This window comes from Triturus cristatus, chromosome 11 (assembly GCF_964204655.1).
Source record: "Triturus cristatus chromosome 11, aTriCri1.1, whole genome shotgun sequence".
Taxonomy (NCBI): domain Eukaryota; kingdom Metazoa; phylum Chordata; class Amphibia; order Caudata; family Salamandridae; genus Triturus; species Triturus cristatus.
In genome coordinates this window covers 240,146,683-240,162,948 of record NC_140594.1, presented here as the reverse complement: position 1 = coordinate 240,162,948, position 16,266 = coordinate 240,146,683, and the positions used below count along the sequence as shown (strand labels likewise).

The 16,266-nt window shown below is 43.5% G+C and overlaps 1 protein-coding gene across 2 annotated transcripts in view; it reads right to left on the bottom strand.

The window, feature by feature from the left end:
• SEZ6L (seizure related 6 homolog like) overlaps positions 1 to 16,266 on the bottom strand; it is a 1,319,356-nt gene that overhangs the window by 82,090 nt on the left and 1,221,000 nt on the right. Inside the window, exon 15 of one of the 2 annotated variants that reach the window (XM_085633531.1) lies at positions 14,371 to 14,485. In XM_085633531.1, the coding sequence (XP_085489657.1) occupies positions 14,371 to 14,485 (115 nt within the window). The remainder of the gene's footprint in view (positions 1 to 14,370; positions 14,486 to 16,266) is intronic. The other variant, XM_085633532.1, reaches the window with a different exon arrangement.

The following is a 16,266-nucleotide window of genomic DNA, read 5'->3' as shown; positions in this document are numbered from 1 at the left end:
TTCCTGCATAACGAACTACCTGATTTGTGTATTAAGCATTGCCTTATTTCTGCATAACGACGTATCTGGTGGTTGTATTACGCATTGCATATTTTTACATTGCAGCATACCTGGTTGTTGTATTGCGCATTGCATTATTTTTACATTGCAAAGTGCCTGATTGTGGCGTACGCATTGCATTATTTGTACATTGCAAAAGTGCCTGATTCTAGCATTACGATCTGCATAACATGGGGTTAGGATTACAGTAGACTGTTTAGAAGTGCTCATTAATATCGCCAGAGCTTACAAGTGCTGGCTGGCCTCACAACCGGCCAGAAGGAATATTACAAATACGCATATGTTAGATCTATATTGTGTGGTCTTATTGTATATCTGTTTACATACAGTTTATACTAGTTTTTATAAAACTCGTGTGGAGTCTATTTGTGGTGTCATCATTGAGTTGCTGTGAGTGCGGTTGCAAACACTTTACACAATTGCCTTGAAGATAAGCCTGGCTGCTCGTGCCAAGCTACCAAGGGGGTGAGCGGGGCTATCTCAAGAGGTGACCTTCCTTTCCCTGATGTGGAACCGCGGGTCCCTTTGTGGCCTAAGGTACCTACCTCAGCCAACCAGGGATCCTGGTCTAACACTCTCCCACATCTAGTTGACTTTATTTAATCCCAACGTGTACGTACAGAGAACACTATAGCATATCAATTAAAAGGTCAAAAATGAACCAACATATTTTAAACCTTTTATGGAGAAAGAGGAGTTAGTTTTGCATACCCAATTTGGTTCTTGTTTTTCTGAGCATTGAGCCTTCTCTTGTGTCACTGAGCAAACCTTTGAAAGGTTCCAGGCATTTTCCTTGCAAGTACAATTCTGTGAATGTGCTGTGTTGTGGTTTTTGGAACCGACAGCAGGTGTATTGTAATGTAAACCGATGGAGCGGGATCTATAAAGCAGATTCAAGCGTGACTTCCTAACATTACCAAGCAGTTTATAGACACTATTGATTAGAGTTGATGAGGCGTTTCAGTGCTCAGGAACACACGCAAAGTAGTTCCCCAGATTATAAGGCAGTGCATGACTCATTTAATGAAAGCAGCCACAAACCTTATCCATCATATATCACACTTTAGAAAAGAAAACAGTGACACAGTAAAAAGTTTGATATTTTTTGAGGCTTCACTAACCGCTCAAAGCTGAAGAGAGGTAAACTGAGATTGCAGGACTTATTAACAGCTCAGCAGGCTAATGCCTCCACTCCCGGAACCTGTGCTTGTCATCATGGTCACAAGCTTGAAACCCGCTGGCTTCGCCTAGTTTTTCATCCTACCGAGGTTACCAAAATAAGTACTACCGAGTTACATAATAGTTAACATTATATTACAATACCAGCACCAAAATCTGTTTGCGCAGGGATCGCTATTATAAGTGGTGTGATATTTATTGTACCCTCTAATAATCAGGTGTGATAAATATCTCACCATTTATGACATTCTGGCCAATCACACCTACTGGGCTTTATCAAGAAGAAAAGGCCCAGTATTTACCCGGGCACATGGATTTTGGTGCAGTAAGCAGAGGAGAGGAGTTGGCCTAACGGCTAGGGCGGTCGTCCTCGAATCTGGGGAACTGGGTTTGAGTCTCGGCAACGACGCTGAATCCCTGTGATTCTGGGCAAATCACTTAATCTCCCCCTGCCTAACAAAAAAATGTATGTGTCCTCATGTAACGCAACAGGTGCTATGGAAAGCGCTGTGATACCCGATTTGGGACAAATTCGCCCTATATAAAACTCCGAAAAAAAATCTGCATGTTATCATCCAAAAAGCCAAACTAGGAGATAAATATAGTAAAAAACACCTTGCCCCTTTATGTTACTGTAGAATATAATTAACATCTCTATAAGTGTTAACTTCAGTGCAATTGAATAAAAAATATTCCTTTTGTCTTTCTGATTCAGCCACGTTGTGTGCATTCTGATTGCTTTTTTCACATATCTTGTAATTATTGATGCTGTTATAATAATGGATATTGAGGAGTGTAGCTGGACGCCATGCAAGATGGCCGCTGCTCACTAGTGCTCCTTGCGGCTTCGACGCGATGCCGGCTGATGGTAGCTTCCAGACCCCTCGTAAATGCATTTTTCACTTCAACTAGGCATCGTCAGGCAGACACAACAAGGGAATGTCAAGGTTTTCCACCTCAGCGATTCCCTGTCTTCATTCTGGAAGCCCGCTGTGAGATGCTCATTGGAGGCCACCATTTTCACCTCTCCGACTGCTCCTGAGAGAATTTCTACCACACTGAAGCTTGGAAATCTCTTTTCCTTGCAATGTCCTCAGGTCTCCAACTGACTTCCCATAGTGGTCCCTTTCCCCAAATTCCTCCCTGAGAGCATTATTTGCTTCTAACGCTGGCTCACCTTGCATGTTTGCTTATCCTCATTATGTTTTACCACGTGGTGTCCTTCGCCTGCTGTTTAAAACTTGATATTTGTTCTTCAACTTGAGACAATAGTCATGTAGTATTACTCTCACAGCTCAGGTTCCTGCCATTTCTTCTTGGATACGTCTGTGTGATTGACTCTTTTCCCTATTTCATCCTACTGGCTTTATGGCCTTATATGTGGAGATATTGTAAAATGCAAAGTGGCAGTAAATCTTCCCCTGCTTCAAACCTTCAAATTCCCTTTGTGTTCTAAGGTCTCAGTAAGAAAACACTATTCTGGCCTCCTCAGTCCCCATGGAGAGTGTTTAGGAGGAGCTGAGAGGGGGCTTCTGGGCAATATGGACTTTTGGCAGTCACTGCCGCTCTCCCTGATGGGGAGGGTAGCGCTTCTTAAAATGGTGGCACTCCCCAGGTTGCTGTATTACTTTCGAACGCTTCCGGTGTGGATCCCTGCGTCGACGTTTAAGAAACTTCAGCAGATGATAACTGGGTTTCTCTGGGCGGCTGGCAGACATCGGGTAGCTTTGCATGTGTTGATGCGGCCGCGAGGGGAGGTAGGGTTAGCAGTCCCGGACTTGGAAACCTATTATTTGGCTGCCCAGCTGCTGTGGTTGACCCAGGCGGTGGCTCGAGAGTTCAGAGGGGTGGGGGCTGGGACGGGGGAGCGGATTCCTGCCCACCTGCTATCTAGAATAATATTACAACAGCCAATGCGCCTTGGGGATATCTCTAGCGAGGTGCAGACCTTGAGGTTGTGCTGGAATAGGAGCCAGCGGAGGGCGCGGATCACCTGCCCGTATGCGCCGGAGATCCCACTATTAATGTGTCGGCAGTTGCCCCATGGGGGTAACTGGTCGGCGCTCGAGGAGTGGTGTGATGCGGGTTTGACGGCGGTGGGGGATCTGTACGAAGACAATGTTTTGTTGCCCTATGAGTCTATTCGAGAGCGATTCGATCTCCCTCGCGGGGATTATCTCCTGCATGCGGGCTTGGTGTCGGCTATACAGCGACGGTGGAAGGAAGGGCTGTCTGAGCCTAAGACATCTATGGCTTGCCAATATGTGGTGCTGGTGGCTGGGACCATTAAAGCCATTTCTTGTTTATACAGACGGATGACTTGCGAAAAACTGGCCCCCCTTATAAGGCTGAAGCAGCGGTGGGAGGAGGATATTGGAAGGGAAATACCTGATAAAGTGTGGGCTGAACTGCTATAATGGCCCTGGAAATGCACTAGGAATGCTCGCTTTCAACAGATCCAATTTTTTATTTTGCATAGGGCTTATCTTACTCCAGTCGGAATCCAACGTTTCTTTCACACACTTGCGGCGCCTTGTCCCCGGTGTCATGAAGAAGGAGCGGACTTCCACCATATGTTGTCGACCTGTCCCCGGATCGGGGCTTACTGGCAGGAGGTGTGGACGTTGCTGTGTGATGTTACAGAAAGGGAGATTGAGTTTGGTATCGATCCGTGCCTATGGCATTGGTTTCCCCACACTTCGAAGACAAAAATAACCAGTAAATTTATAGATTTGGGGCTGGTATTGGCCAAGCGGGAAATTACTGCTCACTGGAAGGCTCAGCGAGGGCCCAGGATACAGAGGTGGAGGGCAGAGTTCACTCGGTGGGCGGGGTGCGAGTCGGTTCTTCGGTTGCAGGCGGCTACCCGAGCTCACAGCGATAGGACGATGGACTCGGCCCGGGTCCGGGGAGCCTTGACAGAATCACTGAAAGCCACAGACTCTGATGCAGAGTCGGGCTCGGGTATGAGCGAGGCGCCCACCCCTGGGCCTGGTTAGACAAGAGCTGCGAGGGTAGGAGGGAACCCAGTTAGGGTGTTGGTGGCCCCGAGTCAGGACACACCGGGGAGTGCCCTGTAATGGTAGGAGCTACTATTCTGAGTGTGAGAACTGAGCGCCTTGTTATGTATTTAAACAATAAGTCATGCCGGGGGAGGTGGGGGGGGAAGGGGGAGGGGAGTAAATTGGTAAAGATATTAGGTCAGCTGCACTCCTACGGGATTATGAGATGGGGCTCCCTCATGCTTGTATTGTTCTTCCCGGTGTCCACTTTCACCTTGACCAGGAAATGGGGGGGCGGAACTGGTGGGCGGAACGCTGCAAGGATTAGTGGTGGATGCGGGTGGTGTGGTCCGGGCATCAGGGGACACCGATAGATGCGGGCGAGCACGGATTATTATATGTAAGGACTGTTTCCCAGGTATGGAGGCTTGTGACTGGATGGTTACTGAGGGTGACACGAAGATGCCTGATGCACCTATTTGTAATTGTATCCCGTTATTGAAATCTTGAAATGCCAATAAAAATATGTTTAAAAAAAAAAAAATGGAGAGTGTTTAGGAATTTGGAAGAGAGCGCTCTCCTTTCTCCCATGCTACTGGAGCCATATCAAAGAAGCCTAGTGACTCCACTTCAGTTAAACAGCCCAAAAAATTATTTTGATTCCCCCCTTAATCACCTACTGATTTGACTCTGGAGTATGTTATGGATGCAATTTGGGACATAAAACCATGTATGGCCAATACCAAATGCTCATTACAACAAATTGAGGATAAATCGTCCTCTCATGATCAACACATTTTTACATTAGAACAGAGAGTGAGCAGCTTTGAGGAATCCACTCCTGATATATCTCAAATGGTTAAAGACATTTCTCAACCTAAATGACTAACAGAAAATTTGGAAAACAGGAATAGAAGGAATAACCAATGTCCTTTTGGTATTCCAGGAGGTTCCAATATGATTTACTTTCTGCAAACATCGATCTGTACAATTTTAAGATTACCTACTACCTCCCCTCTGACTATACAATCAGCTCACAGTCTTGGTCCTCGGTCTTCCTCAGGCCCCAACTTCCATCCCAGAGAAATCATCATCCTATTTCTGCAATTTTCTGAAGAAATACCAATACTTTCAGTGGCTTTAAAGGGGAGATCACTTCAGTGGTCAGATCATAAGGTGTTTATCACACAGGGTCTTTCTCCTGCTGCAGCAGCTCGTTGGAAGCAATTCCTGGAGCTATACCCCAGTTGAGATCCATGAACTTTAGATATTGATTACTTCACCCCCCCTCTTTTAAATCACTTTCAAGAACAAATCCTACTTTTTCAAAAGTCTGCAAATCTACAAACCTTCATCAACTAAAAAAACCCAAAGATATGCATTTAGGAACATTTGCTGATACATGGCTGGTCATAATATATCATTGTTCCTAATGTTTTTCTTTCTTTTCTAGGTGAATGGTCTTTGCTAATTTTTTCCCTATTTACTGACAGTTTCTCCTCTCCACCCTTTTACCCTTCACTAGATAGGAACCTTATTTGCATCCCCCATATAGTTCCTTCCCTTATGTTCTGTCTCCATCATTCCAACCGTCCTCCTTCTTGTTTCCAAGGTAAATCCAGTCTCTTTGTTTCAATATATAGAGCCTCGTGTACATATAATATTATTGTTACCGGTTTGTTTACAGGTCCATCCTACAGGTCCATCCTAATTGTTTAGAAGTTTTTGATTTTGCTTTTACACGTATTACTTCCTTGGTTTTACCCGTTTCTTTCATCGAGGTTGAAAATGGCCTGTCTCTCTCAAATGTTACACTGTCCCTTCACCATTTTGGGCGTTCTCTTGCCTATTTTCCTATTTCATTGTCAGAAACAGTGGTTCCTATGGAATAATAGAATCATATAAAGATAATAAGGTGCACAAATGCAATGGAAGGGTTAAAATGATGTCAGAGGGCGAAGAAACCACATACACCTATGGTTTTAGGTTGATACAATCATATTTTATATTTTACAAACAAAATTCTATATATAATGAAAAAGAAAAATGTGCGTAGTGTCCCCAGTGGGAAACAGGAACCTAAAATATTGGTGACATAATTGTGACAGTATTTTACAAGGTTTCCAAGGTATTTAAAAAAGTCGACCATTTAGCAACTCACACAATATACAGCAGCTATATACAATAATACGCGCTGTTAATGGTTCGCTTTCTTTTGTTGTCGAAGACGTTTCAACCCTATACGTGATCTAGGGTCTCATCAGGACCTATGGATTTAGGGACATCTGACGGGTAGAATGCACAGCCGCGTGAGGTGTACGTGCCAACAGTGGGTGAAGGAGAAAAAGGAAACCGAGATACTAACACGGACACCCAGCCGGGTACCCAAGTGAGAGTGAAGGATGGCACTCTATGGGTAGCTGAGCACTGTTACTGTGTTGATGATACGCAGAGACGTGTATGAAGACGGTGATGAGGAACTCTGGAGTTGTTGTTAATCACAAGCGGTGCTGTCGCACTGACCTGTGAATCACGAATGTTGAATATGGTGGTCTGTACCTACATATGGTATGTAGCCTATCTATAGAAGCGAGTATTTTTCAATGAAGACGAATCCTTCAATACTTTTCTGTCCTCAAAGCGCGTGATAATACACTATGCGGGCAGCACAACAGCGTCAGTCTGTCTGCTGTTGGCCAAATGGTCATTTGGCCAAAAATGTGCGTTGTGTCCCCAGTGGGAAACAGGAACCTAAAATATTGGTGACATAATTGTGACAGTATTTTACAAGGTTTCCAAGGTATTTAAAAAAGTCGACCATTTAGCAACTCAATACACAATATACAGCAGCTATATACAATAATACGCGCTGTTAATGGTTCAATTTATTTTTTTATCGACGACGTTTCGACCCTATACGTGATCTAATTTCTCATCAGGGCCTATGGATTTAGGGACATCTGACAGGTAGAATGCTCAGCCACGTGAGGTGTACGTGCCAACAGTGGGTGGAGGAGAAAAAGGAAAACAAGATACTCACAAGGACACCAAGCCGGGTACCCAAGTGAGAGTGGAGGCTGGCTGGCTCAGATCCGTCAGGAGATTCGGATCCTAGGGAAGGCACATCAAAAAGACAGGTGTCTTTTTTAGACAAAGGCAAACAAAAGCCACGAGGAAAATTCAAACCCCAGCCATGGGAGATGAAGACTTGACGTCAGTTTTACAAATCGTAAAACCAACATCTGTTGTTAATTCATCCCAAAGGCAATTGTCCCACAATGAAGAAACAGTGTTATAATTGGGGCTCAAATTTGTTCCAAATAAACCAATGGATTTTACTGGACTGAACTTAGAAGCTATTGAGTTCTGCTGTAAGATTCGGCTCAAGTCATTCTTTTCTGGTAAAGACTACAAAAGCAATAAGGAAGCATCAGGACTGTCCAACAAATCAAAATTTGCGCCACCTACTCAGACTGTTCCTAAAGAATTTGTGGCTTACGAACAGGTGATCCTGTCTGCAATTAACCAATTGGAGAAGAAGAAACCTTTTCTCAAAAGGAATATAGGAGTGCCCACACAAGAAGTCTGAAAGAAAGCCTCCCGTATGGACAGCTGTTGCGGATCAGACAGACCTGTTCAAGGAAAATTGATTACGAATATCATGCAGCCATCTTTCGCGAACAGATGATAATGAGGGGTTATCCAAAACAATTGCTAAAACATGCAATAAAAAGAGCGTGGTATACACCTTGTGAAGAACTCTTTACCAAGAAAGAGAAGCCACCGCTAGAGAGATTAGTGTGCATCACAACGTTTGGCCCTGACACGAATAAGTTTAAGCAAATTGTCCTAAAGAACTGGCATTTATTAGAAAACCTGGAATGCTCTTTTCTGAAGCATTTGTTCACCACGAAGAAACACCAGAGCATTGGCCAGCGCATTGTAAGGGCAGATATTTTCCCTACACAATTGAAAGGGAACCTTCGCTCGCAATGGCACCTTAAACCTGTCACGGGACACCATAAATGTGGAAATTGCTCCGTGTGCGAAATGACAATAGAAGGATCTGAATTTGTCCACAACTCCATCAGATGGCGTCATTCAGAATTTTCAAATTGCAAGACAAAAAATGTGGTTTATGTTGTTCTTTGCCCCTGTTTGAAATTATACGTAGGCAAGACTAATCAGCAGGTGAACCAACGCATCACACACCATCGATCACAAATAAAAAAGAAAGTATTGACAGCACCCATGGTCGAACACTTCATTGAAAAATATCATACTGAAAAGGATTTAAAGTGGACAGTGTTAGACGTTTTGAATACAGCACAACGATTTATGGATATTGACACAGCCTTAATCCAGAAGGAGGCCTATCTTATTTTAAAATATAACAGTGCGGTTACAGGCCTAAATTGTGTGATAGAATTGTCAAGAACATACCCTACATTTTTTATAAACCACATGTCCCAGAATGCCCCTGTGGTGGAGTCACAGTATTCCCCTAGTCAATATTGCCATTGACTGTTTGGTTGTAACTACAATTCCCATGAGGCTCAGCACAGTGTGATGCGCTTATGTTCTGACAGGAAATGCCCCCACCCCAGCTACGATGCTGGCTGAATGAAGGCTGCAAGGTGCAATCAAGTTGCCCACTAGTAAGTCGTACAAGATCTTAATATAATATACCCGTGCGTAAACAGCGGTCTGCTTCATTTTAGTAATTGCTATAACTCTTTCAGGAATTCAAGACGCTGTTGAATCGTTACCCGTGAGAGGAGCGAATCTCCCGTGTTTAAAAAGGTACGCGTTTCTTATGTTGCTTTAAGCTATTAATAGCTGACAGCAAACGCGAGTTACCAAAAATAATTCCAGGCTCCCCGGACTTTGATTTGTTACAGCTAACCATGAAACGTCGAACCATGTCCTTTTAATCACCTGAACTCTTCGCCCTGTTTTCAAAGCAGAGCAAAACCAAAGGGGATGATGGACGGAGTGTTGAACATTGCAAGCACTCACCCTCAGTCAACTGATCTGGGTTTAATCCATCATCATTCTTTAGCTCACTCCGCCACCCCAGTTCAGACATGGCCCAAGTCTAGAGCACCGTGTCTCCAACATCCGAGACCCCTGCTCTGACTTTGATGCAGGCTCTGCTGTGTGGCTGAATCGATTCAGCGCCTGCTTCGCCACCACATTGACCCAGCATGCCTAGATTTTCCACGCATCATACCTGTGTGCCAAGTTTCCATCGCATTGCCCCGCCGTAAGGTGCCACTTTTGGAATTTGGTGCATTGCTTTCGCCTCACAGTAAGGAATTGGCGCAACACTTCTGCTGCGTGCAGCAGAAATGACATCTCCGTTCCCCTGAGATTCAAGAATCGAAGCATCACTTGTGTTTTCTAATGATTCCCTCCTCTGTGGCAGTTTTTCGTCTCAGATTTTGCCACATTAGAGGTACTTTGTGCTAAAACCAACTCATCCAAAGAGTTCTATGGACTAACTTGCTCAAACCTTTAAATAGTGATATCTTTGTGTATGTATGCTGGATTTTAGTTATTTTGGTCTTGTTTGGTTTAGATACAGATTGGTTCTTTTTCCAAACTGGTGTGGTGTCCAATTGTTGTGTTTTCACTGTGTTACTGTGTATTTTATGTACAAAGGCTTTACACATTGCCGCAGAGATAGGCCTGACAGCTCGTGTTAAACTACCAAGGGGGTAAACAGGGGTTATCGTGGGTGTGTAACTCCTTTACCCTGACTATGAGGAAAGGTCCCTACTTGGACAGGGTGACAACTAGAGAACCCCATTTCTAACAATTACATAAACTGTATTTTTAGTTGTGCTCAACTTTCAAATGCCATACCTCTGTAAGTTTAATGTTGCTTTCTCAATAAACATTTTTTTTTATGAATAGACCGTTAACTTTAAATTGCTTGATTAGTTAAAATCTTTGCAATGGTGCACATACTAAAATATTCAATACAGGTTAGTGATTGTACAATCAGAGATAATTCAGTTACTTGTGTTTCCCTGTATACATTACATATTAAAACAGTAACTAAAAGGAGGCGTTTTTGGGGGCATATTATCAAGACATGGCGTTAAAATTATCGCCGCTTTAGTGGCAGAAAACTGCCGCTAAAGCGACGGTAATGGGCTTGATAATATGCCCTTGAGAATTCCCATAGAAGCCCATGTTCTGGTGTCAACATGGGCTTCTATTGGAATTCTCTGCGGCATATTATCAGGCTCATTATCGCCGCTTTAGCGGCAGTTTTCTGCCGCTAAAGCAGCGATAATTTTAACGCCGTGCTTGATAATATGCCCCTTGGTTATCTACAGAGAGCATTTTCCACCTCCTGCGATAAGGATCAGTCCCTGTCTCTGCTTAGTGATGTAAAATGATATAATACTGTGGTCCAACCGACTGTCACGCCCAGTCAATTGAGATTATTGTTTGTGCAATTCCGCGGTTCTGTGCAAAGCTGCTGCAAGTATAATTATAAATTACTATAGCTCAGTGTGCTTTTTTGCAATTCAGGTACAGATTTAAACACTCCTATAAGAGTTATCAATTATGTTCAATCTTATAAAAGAAATCAGTTATTAAGTTTATGAAAACTTAAGAACATTGCTGATTCCCCGCTGACGGATTATTATAATTTGTTCCTGTGTGGTTTCCTGTTGTTCTGTCTGAATGTTGCTGAGTCCTTTCATTGTGTCTATGGTTTTTAGTCTTTGTTCAACTATACTAAGGAACTTTACCATACGGCAGCTCAGTTGTACATCCGCGCCAGAGAGGCATCCAGATACCGCATGCCTACATGTCCGTATTTTTTTAAGATTAAAAAGTGGCCTCAGCAATGCTCTCCGATCGTGTAGCAGTTCCTTGCATATGTATAGCAGGTGGACAATGTCCTCTCGCTCTTCCTCCGCACAACCTGCAGCCTAAAAATGAAGAAGGTGTCTTTCATGGTGGGAGATGGACTACTGAAGGTAGTAAACCTAAGCGATATTTTAAATATTTCTCCTTGGTGATTTTGGAGAAACCTGTACCTAAGTAGAAATGAGGAATTGCCCTTGTGTAGATTTGCAGTGTGGATCATCCATGGGCCCTCGCTGATAGTGCTGATTTCTCCTCCAGCAAGGAGGATCTTTTGACCATTTTGTTCACAACGTTTTCAAGCTCTCATGGGTTCCTGAGGTCTCAAGAGACGTTGCAATCTAGAGGGTCTTTCAGGGACAGCCTGGCTGCGCTCTTCTCCTTGAGTGAAAATTCTTGCCATAGGAGGGCATTCAGTGTTCCGGGTTCCCCTCTTTTAATTTTGTGCCAGCATTTGACGTATGTTCCTGTGTGAGCTAGGCCTTGCCTCTGTATGCCAAACTTAAGTCTTAGTTGGGCTGGAGCTGTGTATTAGGCAGATTTAATATCATTCGGAGTGTTCCGGTTATGGTACTGTCTGATGTGGACTCGTCTCTCCCTCTCATGGCTTCACTCCCATAAGTGAGTGTCGGTATGAGTTTTGCCAGTATTGCTTGGATCAGCGGGGAGAGGCTTGTACCAGCAATCTTGTTTTTTATATATTTTGTAATGCTACTGCTATGCCTTTCAGTTTTATAGCACCCTTTTGTGCAGTGAGCGTTCCTTTACTGTCTCTGGTGATTCCCAGATATTTATATTCTTGGACAACTTCCAGCTGTGGCTTCGCTAATAGTCAAAGATAAGCTCCCTTGGTTCCCCCTCAATTAAGACTCATGTCTTTCGATTTGTCCAGGTTTATACTCAGACCATTCTCCTCTGAGTAACTTTGTGTCGCTTCTAATAAGCGTTGGAGGCCAACTGGGGTGCGACTAAAGAGTATTAGATCATCCACATACAACAGGTTTGAGAGCACATGTTTGGGGAATGCAAGTTTTCACTTGGCTTATCTTGGTGGCAGACTGGCCATGAAGAGGTTGGACAGTGTTGGTGCTTATACACAGCCCTGTTTCAGCCCCATGGTGGTTGGAATTTTCCTTGTTAAGTATCATCCGGCCCCCATTTTTACTTGTACCCACATGTCTGAGTGCAGGAGGATTAGTTGCCTCAAAAGAGGAGGTGGAATATTTCATTTAGTAAGTTTGCTTCATAGAATGTTCTGGTCAATTTGATCAAATGCCGATCTGTATTCAGTGAAGGATACATACAATGGCTGTTTAGCCTCTATACTAGAATCAATCAATAAACATATTTACCTATTGATGCTTGGGGTGTTACTAGGAATAATACATCTATCATGTGTTATAGAGGTTTAAGGGTTGCTTTATTTTGAACCCCAACTCTGTTCAATCTACTATTGCGCTTATTTCAGAAAGATAGGAATAATCTTCACTTATTTCACCCCCCTACATGTTTGGGCATAGGTTGACCTTATGTACTCTCATGATGAAAGGTCAGCAATCAAGGTCAGCAATGATTGAAGTAGTATCCAATGCGATTTCTTGCACAATAACCAAGGCCGCAGTAAAAAAAAGCCTGGGAGTTACAAGGACTCGATCTGCATCTCTCCAACACAGAACCAAAGTAACTCAATGGGCTTGCCTCCTGTTTTTAGTCTCGGACATCAAAGATTTTCAACCATCCACGTACAGCTTCTGGACCCCGCCCTCTGAGAGCCTTGCCCTGCCAAGGGGTGCCAATCCAGTCCAGGACCCTTGGAAGTGGGCATAAAGTGTTGCAGCTTCTGAAATCGATGCATCAAAGACATTGCACAGATCAGAACCGGTGCATCTCGTTCGATGCATCGCCGCTGCTGCACGGACTGCGGACCTCACATCGCCAACCTCATGGTGCATTGACTCCAGGTCCCAATGCATCCCTGACTTTGCAGGGCTGGACACCGGCATATCACTTTGTGCTGTGAGATGACCTACAACCCAGAGGTTCGACAATGATGTATCACTTCATGTTCCTCGCATCTTGACCCTCAACGTATCTTCGATGTTACACAGCTCAGGACTGACACATTGCCTTCATTGGAAGGATCAACAATAACACATCACCTCCTCCTGCTCCTCGAATCGTTTTCAACATTGACACATCCGAAGTACTATTCAGAGGACCAAGGCTGGTCTCTATATCTGACCCACACTCCATTGCGGTCGACCAGAACTTTTGGGCTTGACCCGGCCTAGCGTGATCAGATTGTTCCAGTTGGAGCTTAATACTTTTAAGCACTACATTTCAGTTTATTCTTTAAAAATTCATCACTCCGGTTATACTTATTGGATTTTTATCATTTTAGTCTTGTTCTGCTCGATAAATTAAGCTTTATTTTTCTAACTAGGTGTGGCATCTTTTTGTGGTGTTTTCCCTGTGTTATTGCTTGAAGTGTTGCACAAATACTTTACACATTGCCTCTTAAGTTAAGCCTGATTGCTCTGTGCCAAACTACTAGAGGATGAGCACAGGTTAATTTATGGTGTGTATTTTACTTACCTCGACTAGGATTGTAGTTCCTGTTTGGACGGTATACAGAACTCTGCCAACCAGAAACCCAATTTATAACAACACATTTTCATATTTTCCAAGGTGTGACGAGCTTTCAGCTCTTAGGAGAAAGCAGTTCAAGTAACACAAACAAGGCTTGGTTTAAAAGTTGCATTTAATGTAGTCCCTTCGAGCCTCCCTCGTCTGTGTTTCTGTGTTGATGAGTGCTGTAAAGGAAGTCATCATTCTGGGTTGATGTAAAATTGTAGTCCTTCTTCCATGTTTGGTAAATGTCCAGGTTTAGTTTTTAAAAATCTGGCCACCCTGCAGTGTGTAGTCAGTTGTGTCGCAAATGTGCCATTAACAATAAAGCAAGCATGGAAAATGGTCTCCCCTGGATCTCTGTTGAGTGGTAAAAGAAAGCCATATTTGAGGTGTAATTGGCCACTAACACATCGGGACCCTGGTGCAACTGTACCTATTGAACTTTTGGTATGGGTGGTATGTATCACTAGGGCCCAACCGAGCATAAACAAGATACCTCATTTTCAGTCCTCAACAACAGCACTGGAGTGGACACATTGCTACATGCCCAGTGCTACAGAAAAAACTTAGATACATTAATTATAAATGAATAAATAACTTTTCATCATACCTTGTGATGTAGATGTATGCTCCTCCAAGCAGTAACGATATGATAACGACTGGGATGAATATTGCTAGTGCCATGTTTCCTCCTTCGAGAGATGTCTCTGCTGCCGCTTCAGCTACTGGAAAAACAATCGCAATCATTAGAGTGTGGTCAGGAGACAAGCATTTTATCACTTAACTTGTATTTCTTTGCCTCCTTATCCACATACGTTCCCTCAGAATACGGACTCCAATACATCTGCTGTATCTAGGAGTGCAATGCCATCTTAAAGATTTTGGGAGGCCCGGGTAAGACTATGTTGGGGGTACCTTTTTGGAACAACATTGAAATGTATTACACATTTCCTGCTAATTCAAACCCACATAATCCCAAACTTTACCTAATTATATATTAAACTTTCAGAAATAGGATCACAAAAAAATAATGTAAATATGTCTTGCCCAGGACCACAAAAATCCTTAAAATGACACTGGGTAGAGAGAGCCAGAGTAAGAGGTAAAGGCACAGAGAGGGAGAGTGGTTGAGATAGTGAAATAGACATAGTAGTCAGAGGTCAAATTGACAGAATGTTTGGCTTGGCTGTGCCTCAAAACAACTCTGTCCGCGTGTACAAAGAATAGTTCGATTATTTAATTGTGATAGCCCATTGCCATATGTTGTTTTGGTGGATCCTAAGTGCTGGGCTTATCCCATGCCGTGATAATACAGATCGCAAATATTTCTGCTACAAAATTACTGAATGAAGCATGTAAACGGAAGAAATAGTGACCATATAATAAGATCTAGCTTCCAAAATATCAAAATATCTACCTGAATCAATCTCACCATATGGCGAAGGTCCTTAAAGTTCCTAGGTCTGTTGTTAGAATGTTAATTTAACACAGACCTACAATAAGTGCGAAGTACTTTTGGACAAGATTCTGACTTTTTTTCCCATCTGGATTGTTTTGTAGTAGATGTACTGGAACAAACATTGTCACACAGGGTGCCACCAGTGCTAAAGCCGGACCTCACTGTTCCTTTTGGCCGATTTGTAGACTCGTCTCTGTCATTCTGAAAAAAATGTAAGGATTGGAATACGAGTCCTGAGAATTAACCATCGGCTGCGAGTCATTCAAGCATTCGTCAATCACGTTTTTAGGTTTTTGTAGCTACAGCGTGCATGCGCTGCTCGCTCTGCGAGACTGCGGTAGTAGAATATGGGAGACAAGCTGCCCCCACTCTCCGCCCATATTTTTCATTGGCTTCTGTCTTTGTCCTTCGTACATGCTGGCATGTGATTCCATAATAGGCTTGTTAGTCCTGCCTTAGTATGGCTGTGACGTCATTGGTATGCTCCCATGGCTACTGGCCCCTTTACTTCATTGTTACATGGTGTGTGTACTTATTTGCTGCAGTAATTTAGATCAAATCATTCGAAGAATGGTGACTCATTCAAGCGCTTAACTAAAGCGAGGACTCAGAATTACATTTCCCAGAAACCACAGCGCTGAAAGACTGGGAGAGCTTGAGTGTCAATTGGCAAGGTTTAGAGAGGATCCGCGCGGCTCCTCAAGTAGTAGGGGAAGCCCAAGAGCTTCTACAGAGGAAGGAGGTTGGTCTTAAGGAGCGCGACTGGGTGACTTATCATGGGGACATGAAGCATAGCCACAAGCAGCTGGTGGGAGCGTGAAGAGCCACGCCCAGGACACCGAGGATGCAGAGGGAACATGGTAAGCATGGCAAATATTTACCTACAGGGAGCCAAAAGCTCTCACAAGGCTAATCAGTATAACATTGACAGTAGGCAGGAGTTTCTTGTGGTAAAGTGTCTAACTTGTAGCTCCCTCCAACTATGACATCTTTCACGTATAGAAGTTTGAAAACAAGGGTATGTTGGCAGTTATCTTTATTGGCCCG